A 21,047-nucleotide genomic window follows, 5' to 3' on the forward strand; every position below is an offset into this window, starting at 1 on the left:
GCGGCACGGTAGTGCAGCGGTAGAGTTGCTGCTTTACAGCGAATGCAGCGCCGGAGACTCAGGTTCGATCCTGACTACGGATGCTGCACTGTAAGGAGTTTGTACGTTCTCCCCGTGACCTGCGTGGGTTTTCTCCGAGATCTTCGGTTTCCTCCCACACTCCAAAGACGTACAGGTATGTAGGTTAATTGGCTGGGTAAATGTAAAAATTGTCCCTAGTGGGTGTAGGATAGTGTTAATGTACGGGGATCGCTGGGCGGCACGGACTTGGAGGGCCGAAAAGGCCTGTTTCCGGCAGTATATATATGATATGATAGTCTTTAGATTTATCTTCAGATCAGTGCCATTCAATGCCAGCGTATTTGTGTGCTAATGTTTGCACATTGTCTTCTGCTACTGTTTTATTGCTGTCACCTTCAGTGAAACTGATATTCAGATTCAGAGTACATGGCACAGTTGCAACTTTGCAAGGCACAGGTATGTGCTTTCACCATCAGACCAAGAATGAACTCTTGGCCCCGACACTCCACCACTTGCAGAAAAGAATTCCTAAGAGATTATCAGTGATTTGACTGATTCAATTTAAGAACCCATGAATTAATTCACAAATACAATAGATTATTTTCAGCAGATAACACTTTGCGGTCCAGTAAAGGAATAATTTGAGGAATGCTATGTGTGAAGGCTGGGAGAAACAGAGCACTAAGGACCTCCGGCTCTCAAGGCTCTCCTCACTGGGAGTCCCCTCATCCGGTACCTTGGGGTGCTAGAGACAATGATGAGTGATGGCTACAAGGTTTAGTCACCACGGCATTGTCCCTGGATCCTACAATGCATCCTGATTTCCAAAGATCCCAAGAGTGGGGAATTCAGCAAATTTGCCAAGATCCAGCAGAGATTCAGAAACACCCTACCTGTAGTTTTGCTTTTCACTGGCCACTTGAATCTTCTCATAGACCGAGTAAGCTTGGTTACCCTCCCAGTCGCGCATGTCGATCCTCAGGGAGTATTGCCGTTGGTTTGTCTGAAGAAACAGCATCTCATTGCCAAGCCAATGTTCACTGGATGGATTCCCAAAACCCTAGAACACAGCAGAGAACACTGTTATTAGCCTGTTTCCATTGGGACCTTGGTGTATTATGCTCCGTATCGGAACATGCACAAATGTGTACTCCTGGCAAATGGCTTAACTGATAGCGTGAGGGATCACCTCCTCCTGCCCAGCCGGAACCATGGTCAGTGCAGGTGGCATCACTAGCCACGTGTCCCAGTGGAAATCCAATTCCAAACACAGTTTCCCCGTCTCCAAATTAAGGTGGGGCTGAACACGGGAAATTTGAACAAAGCCGATGTTTGATGAGGGTTTCCCTCCAATTTTGTTTCTTGGAATTAGAACTAAACTGGTGTGAAGTTCCAGCCTTTATTGTTCAGTTATTTGCTCGTTGAGCAATGTTCAGCAATGAACAGCTGCAATGATGAAACAGTTTGGCTCAGGAGGTGTCTATCTGGCCCATCGCGGTGGTGCCGGGTCAACTAGTCCCACTCACTGTGCTCTCTCTTCGCAGCTCAGGAACAGTCTCGCCTTCCAGCACTTCTCTCTGGAAGTCCCTGTGAGTCTGACCACACACCTCTTGTAGCGTGTCCCAGATCACAGTAACCCACCGAGTGAAGTCATTCTACCCCCCTCCCTCTGCTCTTCTGCCAATCTGCTTCACCACCCCCCCCCCCCCTTCAGTAAACACCTTTCTCCTCACTTTTCAAGCAAATCTCCAAATAATTCCCAACACTTCTGTCAAACCCTCACTCAGGAGAGAAATCCCAGTATGTTTTAAAGGGGCATCCTGCGTTTATGTTGAATTGTCTGGTCGTAAAACATGCAGCAGGCACTTCACAGAGACGCTCAGACCGCAAGATAAGCTGAGTCCATATAATGGCTAAGAGTTCAATCAGAGAAGAATGCCTTAGATTGTAGACCAAGGAACAGGCCCTTTAGCCCCTAATGTCTGTAAATTAAACTGATCCCATATCTCTCTATTCCTTGCCAGTTCTGGGAGTGTCTAATGCCTCTTGAACATCACTATCGTGTCTGCTTCCACCACCTGATTGTACATTCCTTACAACTCTGCATAAAAGGTTACCCCATGCGTCTCCTTTAAACTTTTCTTCTCTCACTTTAAACCAATGCCATCTTGTAATTGACATCGCTACCTTGGTACTCTCTGACTGTCTGTCTACCCTATCTGTGCCTCTCATAATTTTATAAACCTAATCAGGTTACCCATCAGCCTCCATCAGCCTCCAACACACCAGAGAACGCATTCCAAGCTTGTCCATCCTTTTCTTATTGCTTATACTCTCTAATCCAAGCAACCTCTGCACCATCTTCTACACCCTTCCTACAATGGGGAAACTAGAACTGTACACAACACCAGAAGTGTGGCTTGATTAAAGTTTTCTACAGCTGCAACGTGACTTCCGAACTCTAATACTTAATGTCCTGATCGAAGACGGTAAGCATCCCGTACACCGTCTTCACTATCCACCAGTATCTCCACTTTCAAAGTGCTATGGATTTGCACCCCATGGACTTGCACCTATGGTCTTGTACTTCATCTGTACATCAATAATCCTCAAGGTCCTGCCATTTACTGTACATTTTCCCCTTATATTTTACATTCCAAAGTGCAACAATTCACACTTGTCAGATTGAACTCCATCCTTTTTCACTATCCACAACTCCACCAATTTTTATGTAATCTGCAAACTTACTAATCAATCCATCTATTTTTATGTGTAACCGAAACAGCAGAGGTCCCAGCACTGATCCTTGCAGAACACCACTGTTGACAGACCTCCAATAACACTTTCACCACTCTGTATTCTGTAGCCAAGCCAATTTTGAATCCACATTACCAAGAGATTTTTGATCCCATGCCTCTTAATCTTCTGAATCAGGAAACCGTGAGGAAACTTATCAAATGTTTTAATAATGTTAATGTAGATCACTGCCCTACCCACATTAATCATGTTTGTCACCTCAAAAACCTGTGCAACTGGAGAAAACCCACGCGATTGCAAACTCCACACAGTGACCACCGGGAATCAGGACTGTACTTGGTTCCTGGTGCTGTGAAGCAGCAACTTTACTAGCTGCACCACTGTCTGGATTGCCAAGTGCACATAAAGTAGAAACTGTACTAGGAGAACGTCATCTACCATCCATCATTCGAAACCAATTTAAAACAAGACCACAGCAACCTGGAAGTTCAACAGCTATGAGGAGACATGCAGATCAATCTCACAGTTCAAATGAATACAAAGTGGGTATGTTACAGAGCCACTATTATGCTTCGCTATCCGCAATACTTCATCAAGCAACAAGAGGAGACTCAGGTTTTGTCAGAACTCCCACCACAATTGCTGCTTAAGCTGTTGAATGTTTGCTGCATTCCCTGATATCTATAGTATACCGAATCTACAATGTTTAGCTTTTTTATATTTTTGAAGTGTGCTGTCAGTGAAAATGTTTAAATAATCATAATGTGTTTTAACGCTTTACCCTTTCATTTAGGTCACCTTGTACCATTCTGCTTTTGTGATCGCAGTTTTACCGAGACACCATCACTACCTGATGTGTACAACCTGCACATTACTGTTTGTGGCAGGATGTGTTCTGGGCTCTAATTCACATGCAGGGGTTTCTTCTGGTGCAGGCTTAGCTTAGGTCCTGTCTAAACTGGTTGTTGACTCAGTGTTCAAAAGATTATAATTTGCCCATTTTTTCTGGACTGTTAACCTCTTTACAAACCTTTGCTTGGGGAATCTTCATCAGTGAACCTGAAATTGAAATTGGGAGAAGACTGGGCTTGGCCACAAACCTTTCACAAAGTTTGATCATCCTGACATACCTTGCAGTTTGCTGCATCCTGTACAGTCTCTGCTGTAATGTAGGAAACACAGCAGCCGATCCCACAGCAAGATGCCACCCAAAGCTGTGTGATAACAACTAATTTCTCTACATGCGGCGGTGTTGACTGGAGGACAAATATCAGCCAGGATTCCAGGGAGAAACCCCCCAGCATGTCATGGGACTAGAGGGAGAGCTCTATAATGATCAACAAACAAGCAGCACCTCTGACAGAGCAGCCGCCTGCAATTAACAAGGCAGAGTCTCCTGATAACTGGAGAGGGGCCTGATCTGATAATAATGTCAGAGGTGAGAGTGCTGACCACTGAGGCATGGATCACTGGGAAAAGACAAAGTCACCCGAGCCCACAGAAGGAGATGAGCTGTGAATCAAGTGAACAATAAGGAGAGCCAAACCAATATAATAACAACACTAAACATGATTGATGAGGGTGAACCACAGGGGTATAAGAGAATTACAGAGCAGCATACTGCGGCCAATTAGTAAAATCAGCTCAGAACAAGGACAGTGTTGTCTGCTAACCAGACTAACTGTGAAAATAACCCTCTGCTTAATTATACTTCAGAGTATTTAGTTATTTTCTTCTTGCAGTGTTCAAGCAGACGAGAGTCAGTTTGCTGTAAATTACAACTTGGTTTCTGGTTTCTGACAGTGAGAATAGGGATGGAGGCTTAGAACTTGTGAAGCAACAGCCAGTCAAGGGACTGGGCAGAGAGGGGAGAAGGGGGGAAATGGAGAAATCTAACCCTGAACCCACCCCACTTCCCCAGACTACTTCCCAGGAGAAACCAGGCACCAAGTCAGACTGCAGCCAAAGTGCCTTGTACAACTGCTGCACTGACGGTACAGCTGCAGTGACCTGTAGAAATGTCTGTGTTGAGTTGCTATGGTATGCACTGGGTGCTGCGGTTTCTCCTACAACCCGCAGATTTGTGGGGTTTGTAGGGTATTTGGGGTGATGGTGGTGGTGGACTGTAAAAATTACTCCTTGGTGCAGATGAGTGAGAAGCAAAAGTCAGTCGATGGACATGTTGGAGAAAACAAGTTCAAAGCTGCAGGCAAGTAGGAAGTGGAGAAAGGGATTGACAGGGCGGTTCTCCTGAGAGTTGGCATGGGTCCAATGGGCAAATGGCTTCCGTGTTGTAATAACAACACCGCATCACGGTCACTGTGATATCACACATTGGTGCAGACAAGAAGGATGCCCCTGAGGAGGCAGTAGAGTACGTTAAATATGCAAGTGATGTTATCAGCATCATATGACATCAGCAGGCCATGTGGCATCATCTGGCCCAATCTGCAGTCTCAGCCTGAAGTGCATGTAGGGACAATCTCTTGTTTTACTTTAGACTAGAGATACAGTGTGGAAACAGGCCCTTCGGCCCACCAAGTCCACATCGACCAGCGATCATCCCGTACACTAGTACTGTTCTACACACTAGGGACAATTTAGAATTTTACCAAAGCCAATTAATCTACAAACCTGTATGTCTTTGGAGTGTGGGTGGAAACCAGAGCACCTGGAGAAAACTCACGCAGTCCCGGGAAGATCGTACAAACTCCGTACAGATAAGCACCCGTAGTCAGGATTGAACCCGGGTCTCTGGTGTTGCAAGGCAGCAACTCTACCACTGCGCCACTGTTTGCCTGACAATCCACAGACCAGTCAGGGTCACAGGATGCCAGGAGGACAAGAGATTTTCCATTCCTTGTTGACCCCTCATAATCTCCTCCCTCCTCACCAGGGGTGAATGGCTTCCTATTGTCCCTATCCTCTTCCTTGTTCCAATGGCACTTTGTTACAGAGTCAATCCAAAGGACACTATATGAGTGGGGGGGGGGGGGGGGGGATGAAAGAAGCAGGTTGTTTCAGTTGTGCAGACAACTGGAAGGTACTGAAATATTACAGCACAGGTTGAGGTCCTTTGGCCCACTGTGCAGTCCTGGCACTCTGCAAGAATATCCATTGAATCCTATCTCCTTGTCCCCTTTTCGGAATTAGTGATGCCCCAGGGTTCATTTTTAATATCCTTTAAAATACAGTGAGGTAATCAGAGGCTGATATTCTGTACAAAGAGAGCAAACCGTTTCAACTCAGGGTCAAGTCTCCGACATAGAAATGAAAAATCTGTTAACTAAAGCAATAAATATATCTTTTTCCAAAGTTACATATCAATTCCCATTCAGAGTCCTTGATGAATAATCCTGCTAAGATTTTACACGGTCAACACTGACCCAAAGTGTGCAAGCAATTTAAGACACATTAAGACAAGTCTCTATGGTACGCCTATTAAATAGGCCAGGGTATCAAGTGATGCAGACTGGCGCTATTGTTGCTCTACTTCCGTTCAGGAAATCTTTGGGAGTGATCTATCCAGCCTTATTTTTATTCACTATGAGGCTCCATACCTCCCTATTCCAGCAGCCAAAGGCATTCACAGAGCGTCTCTCAAGAGATAACCTATGCAGCAAGAAGCCTGATGGTCAAAGCACCAATGGATTGAATGAGGATCAGTGGGACTTTTGTATCTTTATACTCTTCCCATGGAATTTACGAATATAAGAAACAAGAGCAGGAGTAGGCCATTCGGCCCATTGAGCCTGCTCCGCCAGTCATAGCTAATCCTGCTTCTTATCAACTTTCCCACCTGATCACCATGTCCCTCATTACCATCCTGGACAAACATCTATTGATCCCTCCCTTGAATATGCATCCCGAGTCCTCTTTGAGGAAATTCCAATAATTCCCAACTTTCCAGGGAAGACGTTTATCTCAGCCGTAAATAGGAGACCTCTTTCCCCCAAACCCTGACTCTCCTGCAGGTGTTGGAGGGAACTGCCTCTCAGCACCCATCCTGTCTGTACCTCCTTGCACCTGGTGTGCCTCAACGGATGGATTACAGGCTGGTAGCCTTTACCAAGTCAAAGGGTACGAGTCTAATCCAGTGGTGGTGGGGAAGAGGGTCTTCTGATATTAGGGGTTCTTTGAGTCACCCCTAACTAAGAGTAGCAGGACATCTTTGTTAAATTCCTAGCTGCCCCTCCAGTCACTGGTCACAGGGAATGGGCAATAACTTGGTACTTTCTTCCTCAGCATGGAGACAATGGAAGTTCCCAAACAGGGGCAGAACAAGGTCTGGATTCCAGCTCAATGACAGGGTCCTGACACTATTTGCTGGTCAATGCATGTGCAAGAGCAAAGAGCAAAAAGGAACGCAGGGTAGTATTATGAATTTGCTTCATTGTTTAAACAAAAACATGTTTTGCATTTGTGGTTAAATATTCTAAATATTTTATAGGATTACAACAATGCTGAGCACTCTGTTGCAACATTATGTAATATAATTAAATCTCATTTCCCCAAACAGATTGCAGACAAGTGCAACTGGATATTAACAAATGTCTGGAAATTTGGAAAGGCTCTGATTGGACTGGGATTGGGCTTGATCCCTTTAAAATATTCCACATGGTAAGTGATGGACACATTTCATTGCAATGAAAGCTTTCCTCTTTTAACCCATTCTTCACTGGACTGAGGTGGCGTCTCTTGCTAACCCCGGCCTTCTGACCAAGGAACACCAAAGCCCAAACTCCCGCCTCCTCAACCACACAAAGGTGGTGTGGGAAATGGGCAGAAGTGATCTGGAATTCTCTCTTCCTAGAGGATTTGGCCGTGGAGTTTACTTGAGGGTTTGTGGGATTAAAGAGCTGGGAAAGAGCCTTAGCACTAGAACCAGATCTTGCCAGAGTGGTAAAAAAAAAAAAAAATGTTGGAAGAACTCAGCTGGTCAGTCAGCATCTGTGGAGGGAATGGGCATTTTGGTTCAGGTGGGGAGCAGGAAAAGAGTTGGGGTGGGCAACGCCTGGCAAGTGATAGGTGGATACAGGTGAGAGAGGTTGATTGGCAGATGAATGGAGTAATTGCAAATGGCCAGAGATGAAAAAAAATCAAAAGGAGTTTAGGTAACAAAATAAAAAGAAAATAAGTGAAATGTAAAGCCGGAGTGAGGGATATGGGACAAAGGGAACGGAGGGTGGGGGTGGGAAAGAAGGGGGGTAAAGGGAAATATGGGACTCGGGGATGGAAGGTAGGTATTTAGAGGGGAAAGGAGCAGGTTGACTGGGGTGATGGGAGATGATGTAAGAAATGTGTGCACATCAGGGTAGTTATCTACTTTAAAGTGGAGAATTCAATATTCTAATTGATGGGTTGTAAGTTGCACAAGTGGAATATGATGTACCACTCTTCCAGTTTGCATGTGGCCTCACTCAGCCTATGGAGGACATTAAGAGTTGAAAGGACGGTATGGGAATAGGAAGGTGAATGAAAAGGGCTAGCAACCAGGAGATCCAGAAGGACAGGGTGCAAGTGTTTGGCGAAACAATTGACTAGTCAATGCTCAGTCTCACTGATGTAAAGGAGGCCAAATCAGGAGCACTGAGTGCAGTAGACAGGGTTGGGAGAGACGCACATGAACCTTTCTCACTGCTGGAAGGCCTGCTGGGGCACCTGAATGGAGTGAGGGAGGAGGTGTAGAGACAGGTGTTATGTCTCCTGGAGTTGGAGGAAAGGTGCTTGAGGTAATGAAGTAAACCGACGCCCTTCACCCTGTGGAGTCAAGGTGGAGGAGATTGATTCAGACGCACAGTACTGGAGTAACTCATAGGGGTCAGGCAGCATCTCTGGAAAACAAACCTGAAGAAGGGTCCTGACCCAAAACATCACCTATCCATGTTCTCCAGAGATGCTGCCTGACCCGCTGAGTTACTCCAACACTCCAATCCCTGGAATGGCGGGACTGACATATGAGGAAAGATTGAAAAGACTAGGCTTGTATTCACTAGAGTTTAGAAGGATGAGAGGGGATCTTTTAGAAACATATAAAATTATAAAAGGACTGGACAAGCTAGATGCAGGAAAAATGTTCCCAATGTTGGGTGAGTCCAGAACCAAGGGGCACAGTCTTCGAATAAAGGGGAGGCCATTTAAAATTGAGGTGAGAAAAAACTTTTTCACCCAGAGTGTTGTGAATTTGTGGAATTCTCTGCCACAGAGGGCAGTGGAAGCCAAATCACTGGATGGATTTAAGAGAGCGTTAGATAGAGCTCTAGGGGCTCGTGGAATCAAGGGATATGAGGAGAAGGCAGGCATGGGGTATCCTGCACCTATTTTCTATGTTTTTTATGTTTGTGTGGTTTCTTTTGTACAAACCAGCATTTGCAGATCCTTGTATGTCATTGATTCAAACACAGTTTAGCCCTGTTCTGACTGAATGGAGGAAAGGTTTGAGGGCTGAACATCCTCTTATCTTTAATTAAACACTGACTTTGTCTCGGAATAAACCTGTTGGGACAAATGTTTCTGTAGTTACAGAGGACTAACTTGTCATCTACACACTGATGTCACCTTTCCCTGAAGCTGCACCACGCACAGTGGCTGAAACTTCCCACTCACCATTTTATATTCTTTCCAGGTCCGGTGAAAGTCTACGCTGCCATCCCTTCTGTGTTGGATGACGGTCCAGCCACCTCCAGCAGTCTCCATGTTGCAGTACACCTGGGGAGACACCAACAACTCAACTCAGAGTGAGACCTGGCAACTGTATCACTCCACATACGAGCTGATAACCACCAGGAAATTACCCTAATCATCAGCAGAAGTACTAGATATTGACAAAGGAAGGGCAGTAAGAGTTGCCTAGATGGATTTCAGTAAGGCATTTGACAAGGTCCTGCATGGTGGGCTGGTCCAAAAGGTTAATACACATGAGATCCAAAGTGAGCTGGCTAATTGGATCCAGAATTGGCTTTGATTAGGAGGACAAGAATAGTGGTGGAAGGATTGTGGGCCAAAGGGCCCATTTCTGTGCTGTAATGTTCTATGTTCTATATTCTATGATTCTTTACTGATTGGAAGGTTGTGGTGCCCAACGGTACCAGTGTTGGGACATTTGCTGTTTGTGGTTTATTTGAACGATTTGGATGCAAATGTAGGAAGTATGATTAATAAATTTGCACATAGTGTTCTTAATAGTGGGGAAAGGTGACTAAGGTTGCAGCAGGATATATCAGTTGGAAAGTTGGGCAGATGGAATTTAGGACATCGGACTTTGAATAGTACAGAACAAGGACAGGCCCATTGGCCGAACATGATGCCAAAATAAACTGATCTCAACTGCTTGCACGCCATCCACATCCCTCCATTCCCTGAATATCCATGTGATTTTAATCCCGACAAGTGCGAGGTAATGGATTTTGGGAAGTCACATAGGGGTAGGGCATGTACAGTAATTGGTGGGGCATTCAGGAATGTTCAGTGTCAGAGGGATCTTGGGGCTCAAGTTGATAGTTTCCAGAAAGCGGTAACACAGGTTGATAGGATGGTGGAAATGGCATATGGCATGCTAGCCTTCATAGGTCAGGGCCTAGAATATTAAGGTTGGGATGTTATGTTGCAGCTTTACAAATCCTCATACTTGGAGTGTTGTGTACAGCTGTGGTTGCCACACTACAGGAGGAATGTGATGTGTGGGAGAGAGCACACAGAGGAGAGTCACCAGGTTGTTGCTTGGATTAGACCACTTTACTTATGGGGAGTGAGTGGATAAGCAGGGTTTGTTTTTCCCGAAGAAAAAAAAGGCTGAGGAGTGATCTGATGGAGATGTGTAAAATTATCTTTCTACTCCAGGTCTGAGCATATATAGAAGTGTGCAGACACACCCGTGTATCCCAAGGAAGGACCGCACCACTTTAAAATACCAATCTTGTTCCCTGTGTTCATGTGCCTGCTGATCTCTGCGAGCTACTGCCTTTCTTCTCTCTCCTTCATCAATTCCAGTCTCACAGTCAGCAGGATCTGCCTCTGGCAACTGTGCTTCAACTGCCTGGCCCTAAACTCCAGAGCCCCCTCCCCATCCCTCTCTGCTCCCTCACCTGCCCTGATACTCGCATCAATGAGGCTCCCGGGGTGATCAGCTATTTTGGGGGTCAGCAGGAGACATGAATATCGTAAACCTAGCCAGAAACTTTCACTCTGGTGGGCTGTACACTGGATGTAAATCTCTCTGCAGACTGAGATTAACGATGCACCCCATTCCCATGTGCCTTGATAATTTATAAGATGTTGGTAATAAATCGTCAATTTATTGCAATGCTTTCTTTTGAAAGGTGGCAGAGATTAAACCAGGGAGGGGACTAAGATCATATCATTCCTCGAAGTGCCACAGAGGGACCTCAGCAGTGACTGGCCCATTGATGGATTTCCAGGCACCTTCTCCCCAGCTCAGCCCTGTTGAGAAGTTGGCTTCAGGCTGCAACCAAGCCCATCACTCAGGCCTGAGAGCAGCTAACGAGGGCAGCCAGTCACTCAGCTTGTAGCTGTGGCGATAGATGTCTGTGCGGGGTATTTGACAAGTTTCCCCTTCAGCGACCCACTCGCCATCCCAGACTACGCCCTGACAGGTCAAGTGTGTGGGGATGTCCCAGAGCTGAGAGTAAGCTGCAACAATGGTGGTGGGTAGATGGAAGAAACATTTTGAACTCATTGAGATCTCCATTGAAACAATGCTTTTGACTTTAGAGATGCAGCGCGGAAACAGGGCCTTCGGCCCACCGCATCCGTACAGACTAGCAATCACCCAGTACGCTAGCACCATCCTACACACTGGGGACAATTTACAATGTTATTGAAGCCAATTAACGTGCAAACCTGTGTGCAATTGGAATGTGGGAGGAAACCAGAGCACCCGGGGAAAACCCATATGATCACAGGGAAAATGTACAACTCCAGGCAGACAGCGCCCGTGGTCAGGATTGAACCCAGGTCTCTGGTGCTGTAAGGCAACAACTCTCCCACTGCTCCACTGTGTCACCACCGTACCACTGCTCATCATATATCTGCACTGGGTCCTTCATTGTAATGGAGATCTCAATGAGTTCAAAATGTTTCTTCCATCTACCCACCACCATTGTTGCAGAATCCTGGCTCCAGACAACTGAGCTCTTGGGAATTATGGAGATGCCTTTAGTAGGCCCAAGAGGAGCAGGAAACTGAGACATTCTGGATGGTCTGGTCTCCCAATTCCACCCTCACCAATTTCTCCCAGCCCCTCCCTCACTATTTCTCTGACTGCTGAGGACGATTCTCCCAAACACTGACTTATCAACAACTTCCAGCAAGATGTTCCAGCCTGTTTCATAGGAGCTTTACCAAGGCAAGCCTGGCAGTGAGCCCTACTGGGAGATATCAGGACAGGCCACCCAAAACTTCGACAGAGGAAGTTTTAAGGAGCTTCGTAAGGGAGGAGGGAGAGGACAGGAGGATGACTTTGGAAGGGAATTCAGAAAATGGAGCTATTAAATGTGGGGATGATCAAGCACCTGCTGGAGGATATTATGGCAGGTGAATAAAATGAAATGAGGAGAGTGAACTGGAGTGGTGCAAGGAGGGGAGTGCCATAGATTAGGGGTGGAGGTACCTGAGATGAGGATGGGTAAGAACAGAATTCTGCTCTGTACACTTCAGTCAGTTCTGACGGATTACAATGGAGACACAAGGAACTGCAGAAGCTGGAATCCTGAGCCAAACAAAAAGTCCTTGAGTAACTCAGCAGTCCTGCACCATCCACAGACATTGCCTGGCCCGCTGAGTTACTCCAGCACTTTGTGTTTTGCGGACTGATTACAAAGAGGTTTAAGCATAAATAAACAAGCAATTCTAGATAAAGGATGCTATATTTCTTCGTTGAAGGTGGTAATAGATAGTGGTTTGCCTTAGCACACATAATGGTGAACAGCAGAAAGCTCACAAAGTCTGCATAATGCCAATGGGGAGCGTCACCGGCAATAACGCAGCTGTGCAGCCTGTCCTGAGGGTGGAAGTTTAATAACTGTTGATAAATTTCCTCCATTTGATAGAACCCCTATCGGGAGCCATAGCAGATTGGGTGTGAAGACTAGGCTCGAGGATTAAATTACCTCATAGCACCAGTGTAAAACTTGGCACTGTTCATGGAGTAAATTAAAGCCTTGTTATTCTCGCCCAAAGACCCATTACTTACTTATTTGTATCTTCTGATCTGAATAAAATAAATACAGTGCTAATGACTGCAAAATGTGGTGTTGAAATTAATAATAGTGAATTGAGTCAGGGGACCTTATGTATTGTGATGTGTTCCATAAGAAAACATCGACAAGGGAATTGCCTGCTGAATTCTCTCTTTTGTTAATGCACGTGATTTTTGGCCGATATTAACAATCGTTTTTACTCCCGGGTGATGCCTTGGGCTGATTGGGACCAGTCTGAGGTTTCAGTTTCAGTCACAGGGAGCGAATGGACAGGGCAGGTTTGCATTCCCCATAGTGGAGGATGCTGAGGGATGGCCTGATAGAAATCAACAAAGTTATAAGAGGGACCTATAAAAATATTTTTCTCATGATAGGGGGGTGTCCATGTGGGGTCTATGGTAGCAATGGGACAGTAAGGTTCCCAACACCAGAGGAGGTCATTAACCAAACCCCACCTCCCCAAGTCCTTCACCCCAAGTGGGTTGGAACCCTGAAGGACCCCAAGACTCAGACCTAGAGCCCCCAAAGTATTACGGGCGCCGTCTGTACGGAGTTTGTACGTTCTCCCCGTGACTTGCGTGGGTTTTCTCCGAGATCTTCGGTTTCCTCCCACACTCCAAAAGACGTACAGGTATGCAGGTTAATTGACTGGGTAAATGTAAAAATTGTCCCTAGTGTGTGTAGGATAGTGTTAATGTGCGGGGATCACTGGGCGGCGCGGACTCGGTGGACCGAAGGGCCTGTTTCCGCGCTGTATCTCTAAATCTAAAAAAAAAATCTAAACCTCATAAATGTGTTTTTTTCAAATGGGATATCTTGGCACACACATCCTCCAAATCATCAGTAAAGCAACAGCAAGGAAAAATGTTCCCGATGTTGCGGGAGTCCAGAAGCAGGGTCACAGTTTAACAATAAGGGGTAGGCCATTTAGGACTAAGATTATGAAAATCTTTTTCACCCAGAGTTGAGAATCTGCGGAATTCTCTGCCACAGAAGGCAGAGGAGGCCAATTCACTGGATGTTTTCAAGAGAGAGTTAGATATAGCTCTTAGGGCTAACGGAATCAAGGGATATGGGGAGTAAGCAGGAACGGGATACGGATTTTGGATGGCGGTGCTGGCTTGAAGTGCCAAATGGCCTATTCCTGTACCTATTTTCTATGTCTGTTTCCATGCAATAACAGATTTATATTGGTCGTTTAACACAGTAATTAAACATGTGATACTAAGCCAAATAAGAAGATAGGGTAGGTGAACAAAAGCAAATGAGGAGAGTGAGCTGGGGTGGTGCAGGGAGGGAGTTCCTGAGCTGGGTCCAGGCAGCTGAAGGAGGAGGGAGAGGGGAGGAGATGAGGGGAAGTGGGAGGGGAAAAGTGGAAGGAGGAGGCAAGAAGGGGGTGTGGTGAAGAGTTCCAATCTTAGACCTAGGCACAAAGGAGGGAAAGGTGGGGAGGAGGTGTGGGGAGAGTGTTCCAGAGCTAGGCCCAAGCAGCCAAAGGCACAGCCCCAGTGGTGGAGTAATGAGAATTGGAGATTAGCAAGAGACTGGAGTTACAGTGCAGTGAAGCCGTAATTACCAGGAAAGAGTTAAATGGAATCCATTGTTGACTGGGATCACTATCATTTCATCAATTTATTGTGTAAAAAACTAATAGGATGTTTGGAACATGTTGTTTTGACTTTGCAATATAAGTTGATGAGTTTATTTGTCACATTCAAAGATTAACTGTAACTTTTGTATTGGCCCACAATTTTTAAAATTTGTTCCAAGTTGCAGGAATTCGCAAATAACTGGGAAAATTAGCTCTTAAATGAAGATGAACAAATAAACTAATTTCGGTCTGATTTATACCTGGAACACAGAAGGTCTGTGGTATTGTAAGGCCAGCTATCAAACCTTGTCAATCTGTTAGTGTGTGTGTGTGTGTATACAAACTAATTTCAGTCTGATTTATTCCTGGCACATACATTGTCTGTGGTATTGCGAGGCTCGCTTTTAATCCCTGTCAATCTGTTTATGTATGTTTCTGTGAGATGTGTGCATGTGACTACGTATGTGTGTGAGTTGTTTATTTGTGAGAGGTGATCTGAGCGTGTGTGTGTGTGTGGTAAGTGGGCAGTAATTCTGTGGATGTGTGCATGTGGTGAGTGGGGGGGGTGTGTGTGTGTGTGTGTGTGTGTGTGTGTGTGTGTGTGTGTGTGTGTGTGTGTGTGTGTGTGTGTGTGTGTGTGTGTGTGTACCTGAACGTGTGGGTGTATGGAGGGAGGCTGCAGGTAATTGATTACAAATTGGTCACAGTTCTGCACTGTTTCAGCTGGTGACACAAGGCACCGGGTATCAAGACTGGGCAGAACACATGGAAGGAATATATACTGCATTTTCCCAATTTGCGGAGGGGTAAGGGGACATTCTATGGTCTGAAGCTCATAGAGTTATAGAGCGTGGAAACAGGCCCTTTGGCCAATATTGCCATGCCAACCAAGCAGGCATCTTGGAGTCAAATCTCAGATCATTCAAGGGGCTGCCAGGATTCATGTGGCCCAGTGCAAATGTGGAACCCAGGGGCTGATGTTTCTGGAGCCAGATGCTCATTACGGTAGAAATGGTTGGTTTGCACTGTGCAGCTGCCCCGCTGGGCTCTAGCCCAGCTTCTCCTGGGTAACCTTTAGGGGTACAGGAGTCTGTGGTATGTAAGGTGTTGTCACACACATTCCCTCACCTCTCCATTGCTCACCCTCTTCCCTCTCATTCACCCCCAGTGCCCCAATCTACACCCATCAAATGGCTGCCCACTGTGTCCACAGCCCACAGTGCCTTGTAACTGTTGAGATCACAAGGAGATGCACCACTGTCAGCCAGTCCCTCACATCACACAGATCATGGGCTAAAGTCCCAAAGCGGGATTAATGCAAGTGCCTTGCCTTCCTGGCTTCTGACATCTCGGCGAGACGAATGCTGTAGACACCACTCCTGTTGTGACCGGCATGATAGGCCTCGGCACAGTCTCGGAATAGCTTCTCCTCCATGACGGATCTCCCTGCGGTTGGAGAGAGGAAAGGGAGAGATAGTCAACTGGGCTGGTGTGCTCTGTGATGGCAATCCTGGGCTGCTCTTTGCCTTTGATGAAACCAGCCTCATCCAGTCCAGATCTGTGTGCACATTCAAATCGTCCCAGCACTAGAGGAAAGATGGTACTGAGTGAACAATGTACTGTGAGAGAGGCAGAATTTATGGAGCGCCGCACAGTGGGAGGAACAGCACTATGGAAAAGTCAAACCGTGGAAGGGGCAATTCTGAGAGATTGCCACACGGAAGGAAAGGCAGTATTGAGGGAGTTCTCAACTGTAGGAAGGACAGTACTAAAGGAGGGGTGCACTATGGGACGGCAAGTACTGATGGAGTGTGCATTGTGGGAGGGGTAGTACTGGTTCAGCGCCACACTATGGGAGGGGTAGTACTGTCAGAGCATTGCACTACAGGAGATGCAGTAAAGAGGGAGTATCATGCCTGGGAGAGGCAGTACTGAGGGAGCACTGCACTGTGTGAGGGGCAGTATTGAGGGAGTGCCGCACTGTGGAAGGGGCAGTACTGAGGGTGCACCGCACTGTGGGAGGGGCAGTACTGAGGGAGCACCACACTGTGGAGAGGCAGTACTGAGGGAGTGCCGCACTGTGGAAGGGACAGTACTGAGGGAGCACCACACTGTGGAAGGGGCAGTACTGAGGGAGCACCACACTGTGGAAGGGGCAGTACTGAGGGAGCACCACACTGGAAGGGACAGTACTGAGGGAGCACCACACTGTGGGTGGGGCAGTACTGAGGGAGCACCACACTGTGGAAGGGACAGTACTGAGGGAGCACTGCACTGTGGGAGGGCACTGCTTAGGCTTTGATAAACTTAGAATTTGTGTCGTACTATTGCAGCAGCAATACATAGTTGGAGCCAATAGAGCCAGCTACATGGCTTGTAAAAGAGCAATGGAGTCTTGCACAGGTATCCTGGACAAAGTTTATTTCTCAATCAATGTCGGCAAAACTATTTATCATTTATGGAATCTTACAGAATGCAAACTCTCTTGTGTTTACACATGTTTCTAAGATACAGCCAGGGAAACAGGCTTTCAACCCCGCCAAACATTAATCAACCACTTACACTAATCCTACACGAATACCCTTTTTTCATTCTTCTCACATTCTCATCAGCTCGCCCACAGGATTGAATTGCTTGGATTTTTGAATTGCTTGAATATTGTTATTTGAGTTGAGTTGCTCAATCATTACTCCAAACAATATTTTGCCAGTGGATTCAGATAGAGTTGATAAAATTAATTTGTTACATTTCTTTCCAACATGGAGTTGCAATGTTTGATTTAAAGGCAATTAACTAAATTAATCTGTTAAATAAATGGTTGCCACCTACGTTATGTAAGGAACTATGCTAAAATACCAAGAAGCTTTCATTTTATTGTACGACTTAACCTTGAAACATTTATTTGCTATACTACACTCTTGGAGTGATATTTCTTCTTCAAGACTTCAGCAAATGAATTGAACCTTGGTCCATTGAGTGGGATTTGGCTGTTGACAATTCTTTAGACATTATTTGGCATTGAATACTGAAGCAGAATTGCAATTGGAGCTATCATTAGCTGTGTGAGACTCTGTGGAGGAGATCTCACATGCATAGAAACTGAAAGATTATAAATTGGATTCATTTTACCTTGAAATAACATAATTTTGGAGAACATTAGCTGTGAATGGAAGAGAGTAAAACCATTATCAACTTGTAAGAATGAATGACAGTCCTGTTTTAAAGCTTATTTTGAAAAAAATATTTGTTCTGTTCTCTCAATGAAGCTTAAGGGAAAAATAAATAATTTAGTTATGCCTGTTTAAAGTGGAAGACAATGAATGAAAAGTCAATGGGGTAATTTCTGTCTTGAGGCATTCCTAAGCTGACCAGATCCATCAGTGCCAGGGATTTGGCCAGGGGCTTTCTTACCATCACTGACACTATTGGCACTTTACAGATAACTGGCAGGTCAGCATTTAACATGCTTCAAAGCAGAGTTATTAGAAACATTGACACCTACAAGTTATGCTTATTATATAACATGAATAGGGATTTCTCCTCCCCTGTGCTCTGTGTCAATCACTATACCCATGTTTATTCACAGAGTTCAACATCTGGAAATAATAACCATGTGTGGACTGACTGATGACAGGGACGGCCAAGTTAGGACCCCTTAGCAACTGTGACAGTGAAGGAGATTGGCGCATCACTGCCCCCTGCCAGCCTCAGAGGCATCAGATGAGACCTTCAAGAAAGAATAGTTCCTGGCCAAGGTAAGGCCAAGTCTGAAAAGTCTTGAGCTCGGTTGGAGGGCAGCTGTGTGTGCATGCAGTAGGTAGTACTGCTGCATTGTGTTTGTGGGATCTTGCTGTGCATAGATTGGCTACTGTGTTTCTGCCTGAGGAAGTGGTAAAGTTGGGTACAATTACGCTATTTAAAAGACACTTGGACAGGTACATGGATAGGAAAGGTTGGGACGGATATGGGCCATGAACAGGTATTGTCATAGTGTGGAAACAGGCCCTTTGGCCCAACATGCCCACACTGATCAACATGCCCAATCTACACTAGTCCCACCTGCCCATGTTTGGCCCATATCCCTCTAAACCTATCCTATCATGCACCAAAATGTTTCTTAAGGCAGGTGGGACTAGCTTGGGTAAGCATCTTGGTTGGCATTGATTGGTACGTTGATTGGTCTGAAGAAGGGTCTCAACCCAAAACGTCGTCCATTCCTTCTATCCAGAGGTGCTGGATTCCCGATGAGTTACTCCAGCATTTTGTGTCTATCTTTGGCATTGATGAGTTGGGTCAACAGGTCTGTTTCCGTGCTGTAGAGCTCTATGACATAGTGAGGTCATAAAAGTTGCTGTAGAAATGCGAGATTCCTCTGCCTATAAATGGCCATTGCAGCCCAGTCCTGTTTTTAAGACCCCCCCCCCCCACCACACTTTCCTCCTCCCCCCTTTCTTCCTCCCCTAAAGCTACATCTAAATGGATCAATAATAGGATTTTATCTGCTTCAAATGCAGCAGCTGAAATGAACCATTTGAGCATAGTGTGTGGTTTGACTGACAGGCTGGTCATTGAGAACTGTAGCCCTGTGGAGCAGTTGAAGTCGGAGGAACCATTATTTTAAGAAAACAAATTCACATTAAATAACATCACTCAACATCAGCATTGAGCTGCCAGCACTGTAATAACAACGGGATGTTCAGCGCATGCTGTTGACTAAAACATGGAAGACCTGGAGGCGAGATCCCACTGGTCTGATGAAGTGTGATTAGAAAAACTGCAATCCTCCACCACTTGCCTTAGCAATGGTCTTGGTTAAAGAGCGCCAACATCAATCCCACTGTTCCTGTGTATATTTAAACTCTTGTGTTCTTTAAAATAACAGAAGACATGGCATTGTATCCATGCTGGTTAAATGTTTGGGGAATTAATGCAGTCAGTCCACTGAAGTCCCTTAGTAGGATGTACACATCAGCACGAGGGGCAGGGAAGTGAGGGAGGTAGGGATCGCATGTGGAGAAAATTGAAAGGCTGAGAATCAGGTAGAGACACAGAAAACAGACACCAGAGGAACTCAGCGGGCCAGGCAGCATCTTTGGAAGCAAAGAGCAAAAAGAAAAATGCTTTTTTTTTCTTCCAGATTCCAACATCTGCAGTCTCTTTTGTCCATATAGAGAAATACAGACGGTGAAGTGGAGGCTGTGACACAGGCAGACACTCAGGGAAAGAATGAGGGAGCTAACTGAAGACACAGACTGGTGCATGAACAGCAATAAGAAAATAAGACAGGAACAGAATTAGACTATTTAGTCCATCGAGGCTATTCTGCCACTCAATCATGGCTGGTCTATTTTTCCCTCTCAATCCCATTCTCCTGCTTTCTCCTTTGACATCATTAATCAAGAATCTATCAAGCTCAGCTTTACAAATACCCAATGACTTGGTCTCCATAGCCGTCTGTGGCAATGAATTCCACAGATGCATCACCCTCTGGCAAAAGAAATTCCTCCTCACCTCCATTCTGAAAGTATGTCTTTTTATTCTGAGGCTGGTGCCCTCTGATTCCAGACTCTCCCATTACTGGAAACATCTATTCCACGTCCACTTATTTAAGCCTAGATATAGGTGTGACTTCTTTTGGAAGCCACATTAAACAGAGGTAGATTTCATCAGCAGCTGCATTTCTGCAGATCCTTAATGTGCCTCATGATCGTTCCTTCTCCCCACCTCCTGTATATGTCCCTGGCAACACAGGTGGGGATTCAACCCGTGCCCTCCTCATTTACACATAAAGGGCTAGAAGGAGGTGTGGGACAGAGGACATGGAATTGATGGGGCAGCAACTACCCCAATAATGGCCAGTCCCGCCCTTGTAAATGGAGAAGCAGGGAAGCTCTGACATTGGCTTGAGTATGCGCAGAGAAACAATTAAATCGTTCGGCACTTGGAGGTTCATTAGGTTTCTTTAATTTGTAACTTCCACTTTTGGCGATGGAAATTTGGTGGAAGGAATGCCTCTGCTTTTTCAATAGCTCACCCAAGAGACAGCAATGATTCAGATTTGGAGAATTTCAACAATGGTCATCACCCTTGTTCTGTTGACTTTCACTGGCTCCTATTAGGAAGGGCTCCAGTTTTAAATTTTGCATCCTAGTGTTCAAATCCTTGCCGCCCTAACTCTGCCAGCTCCACCTGCTCCTACAACTCTGGAGCTTCTGCATTAAATCCTGGCTTTGAGAGGGTAGACAGGCTGAAACTTTTTCCAAGGGTGGAAATGTCCGCCACGAGATGGCAGAGCAAAAAGATGAGAAAGGGAATTCCGAGCTCTGGAATTTCCTCTTCAAACCACCTCCATGCCTCTCCCTGCTTCTTTAATCATTAGAAATAACCTCTTTAATCTGTCATCTCCCAATGTTGTTCCATGCCAATATTGAATATCACCCCAGTGGATTTTGTTGCATTAA

General features: G+C 45.6%; 1 protein-coding gene across 3 annotated transcripts in view; it reads right to left on the reverse strand.

Moving 5' to 3' along the window:
- angpt1 (angiopoietin 1) overlaps positions 1-21,047 on the reverse strand; it is a 131,167-nt gene that overhangs the window by 12,807 nt on the left and 97,313 nt on the right. For all 3 annotated transcript variants that reach the window (XM_078397627.1, XM_078397626.1, XM_078397628.1), the window contains exons 5-7: positions 15,917-16,032; positions 9,385-9,486; positions 915-1,081 (exon numbers count right to left, since the gene is read on the reverse strand). In XM_078397627.1, the coding sequence (XP_078253753.1) occupies positions 915-1,081; positions 9,385-9,486; positions 15,917-16,032 (385 nt within the window). The remainder of the gene's footprint in view (positions 1-914; positions 1,082-9,384; positions 9,487-15,916; positions 16,033-21,047) is intronic.

Source organism: Rhinoraja longicauda, chromosome 4, assembly GCF_053455715.1.
Source record: "Rhinoraja longicauda isolate Sanriku21f chromosome 4, sRhiLon1.1, whole genome shotgun sequence".
Classification (NCBI taxonomy): Eukaryota; Metazoa; Chordata; class Chondrichthyes; order Rajiformes; family Arhynchobatidae; genus Rhinoraja; species Rhinoraja longicauda.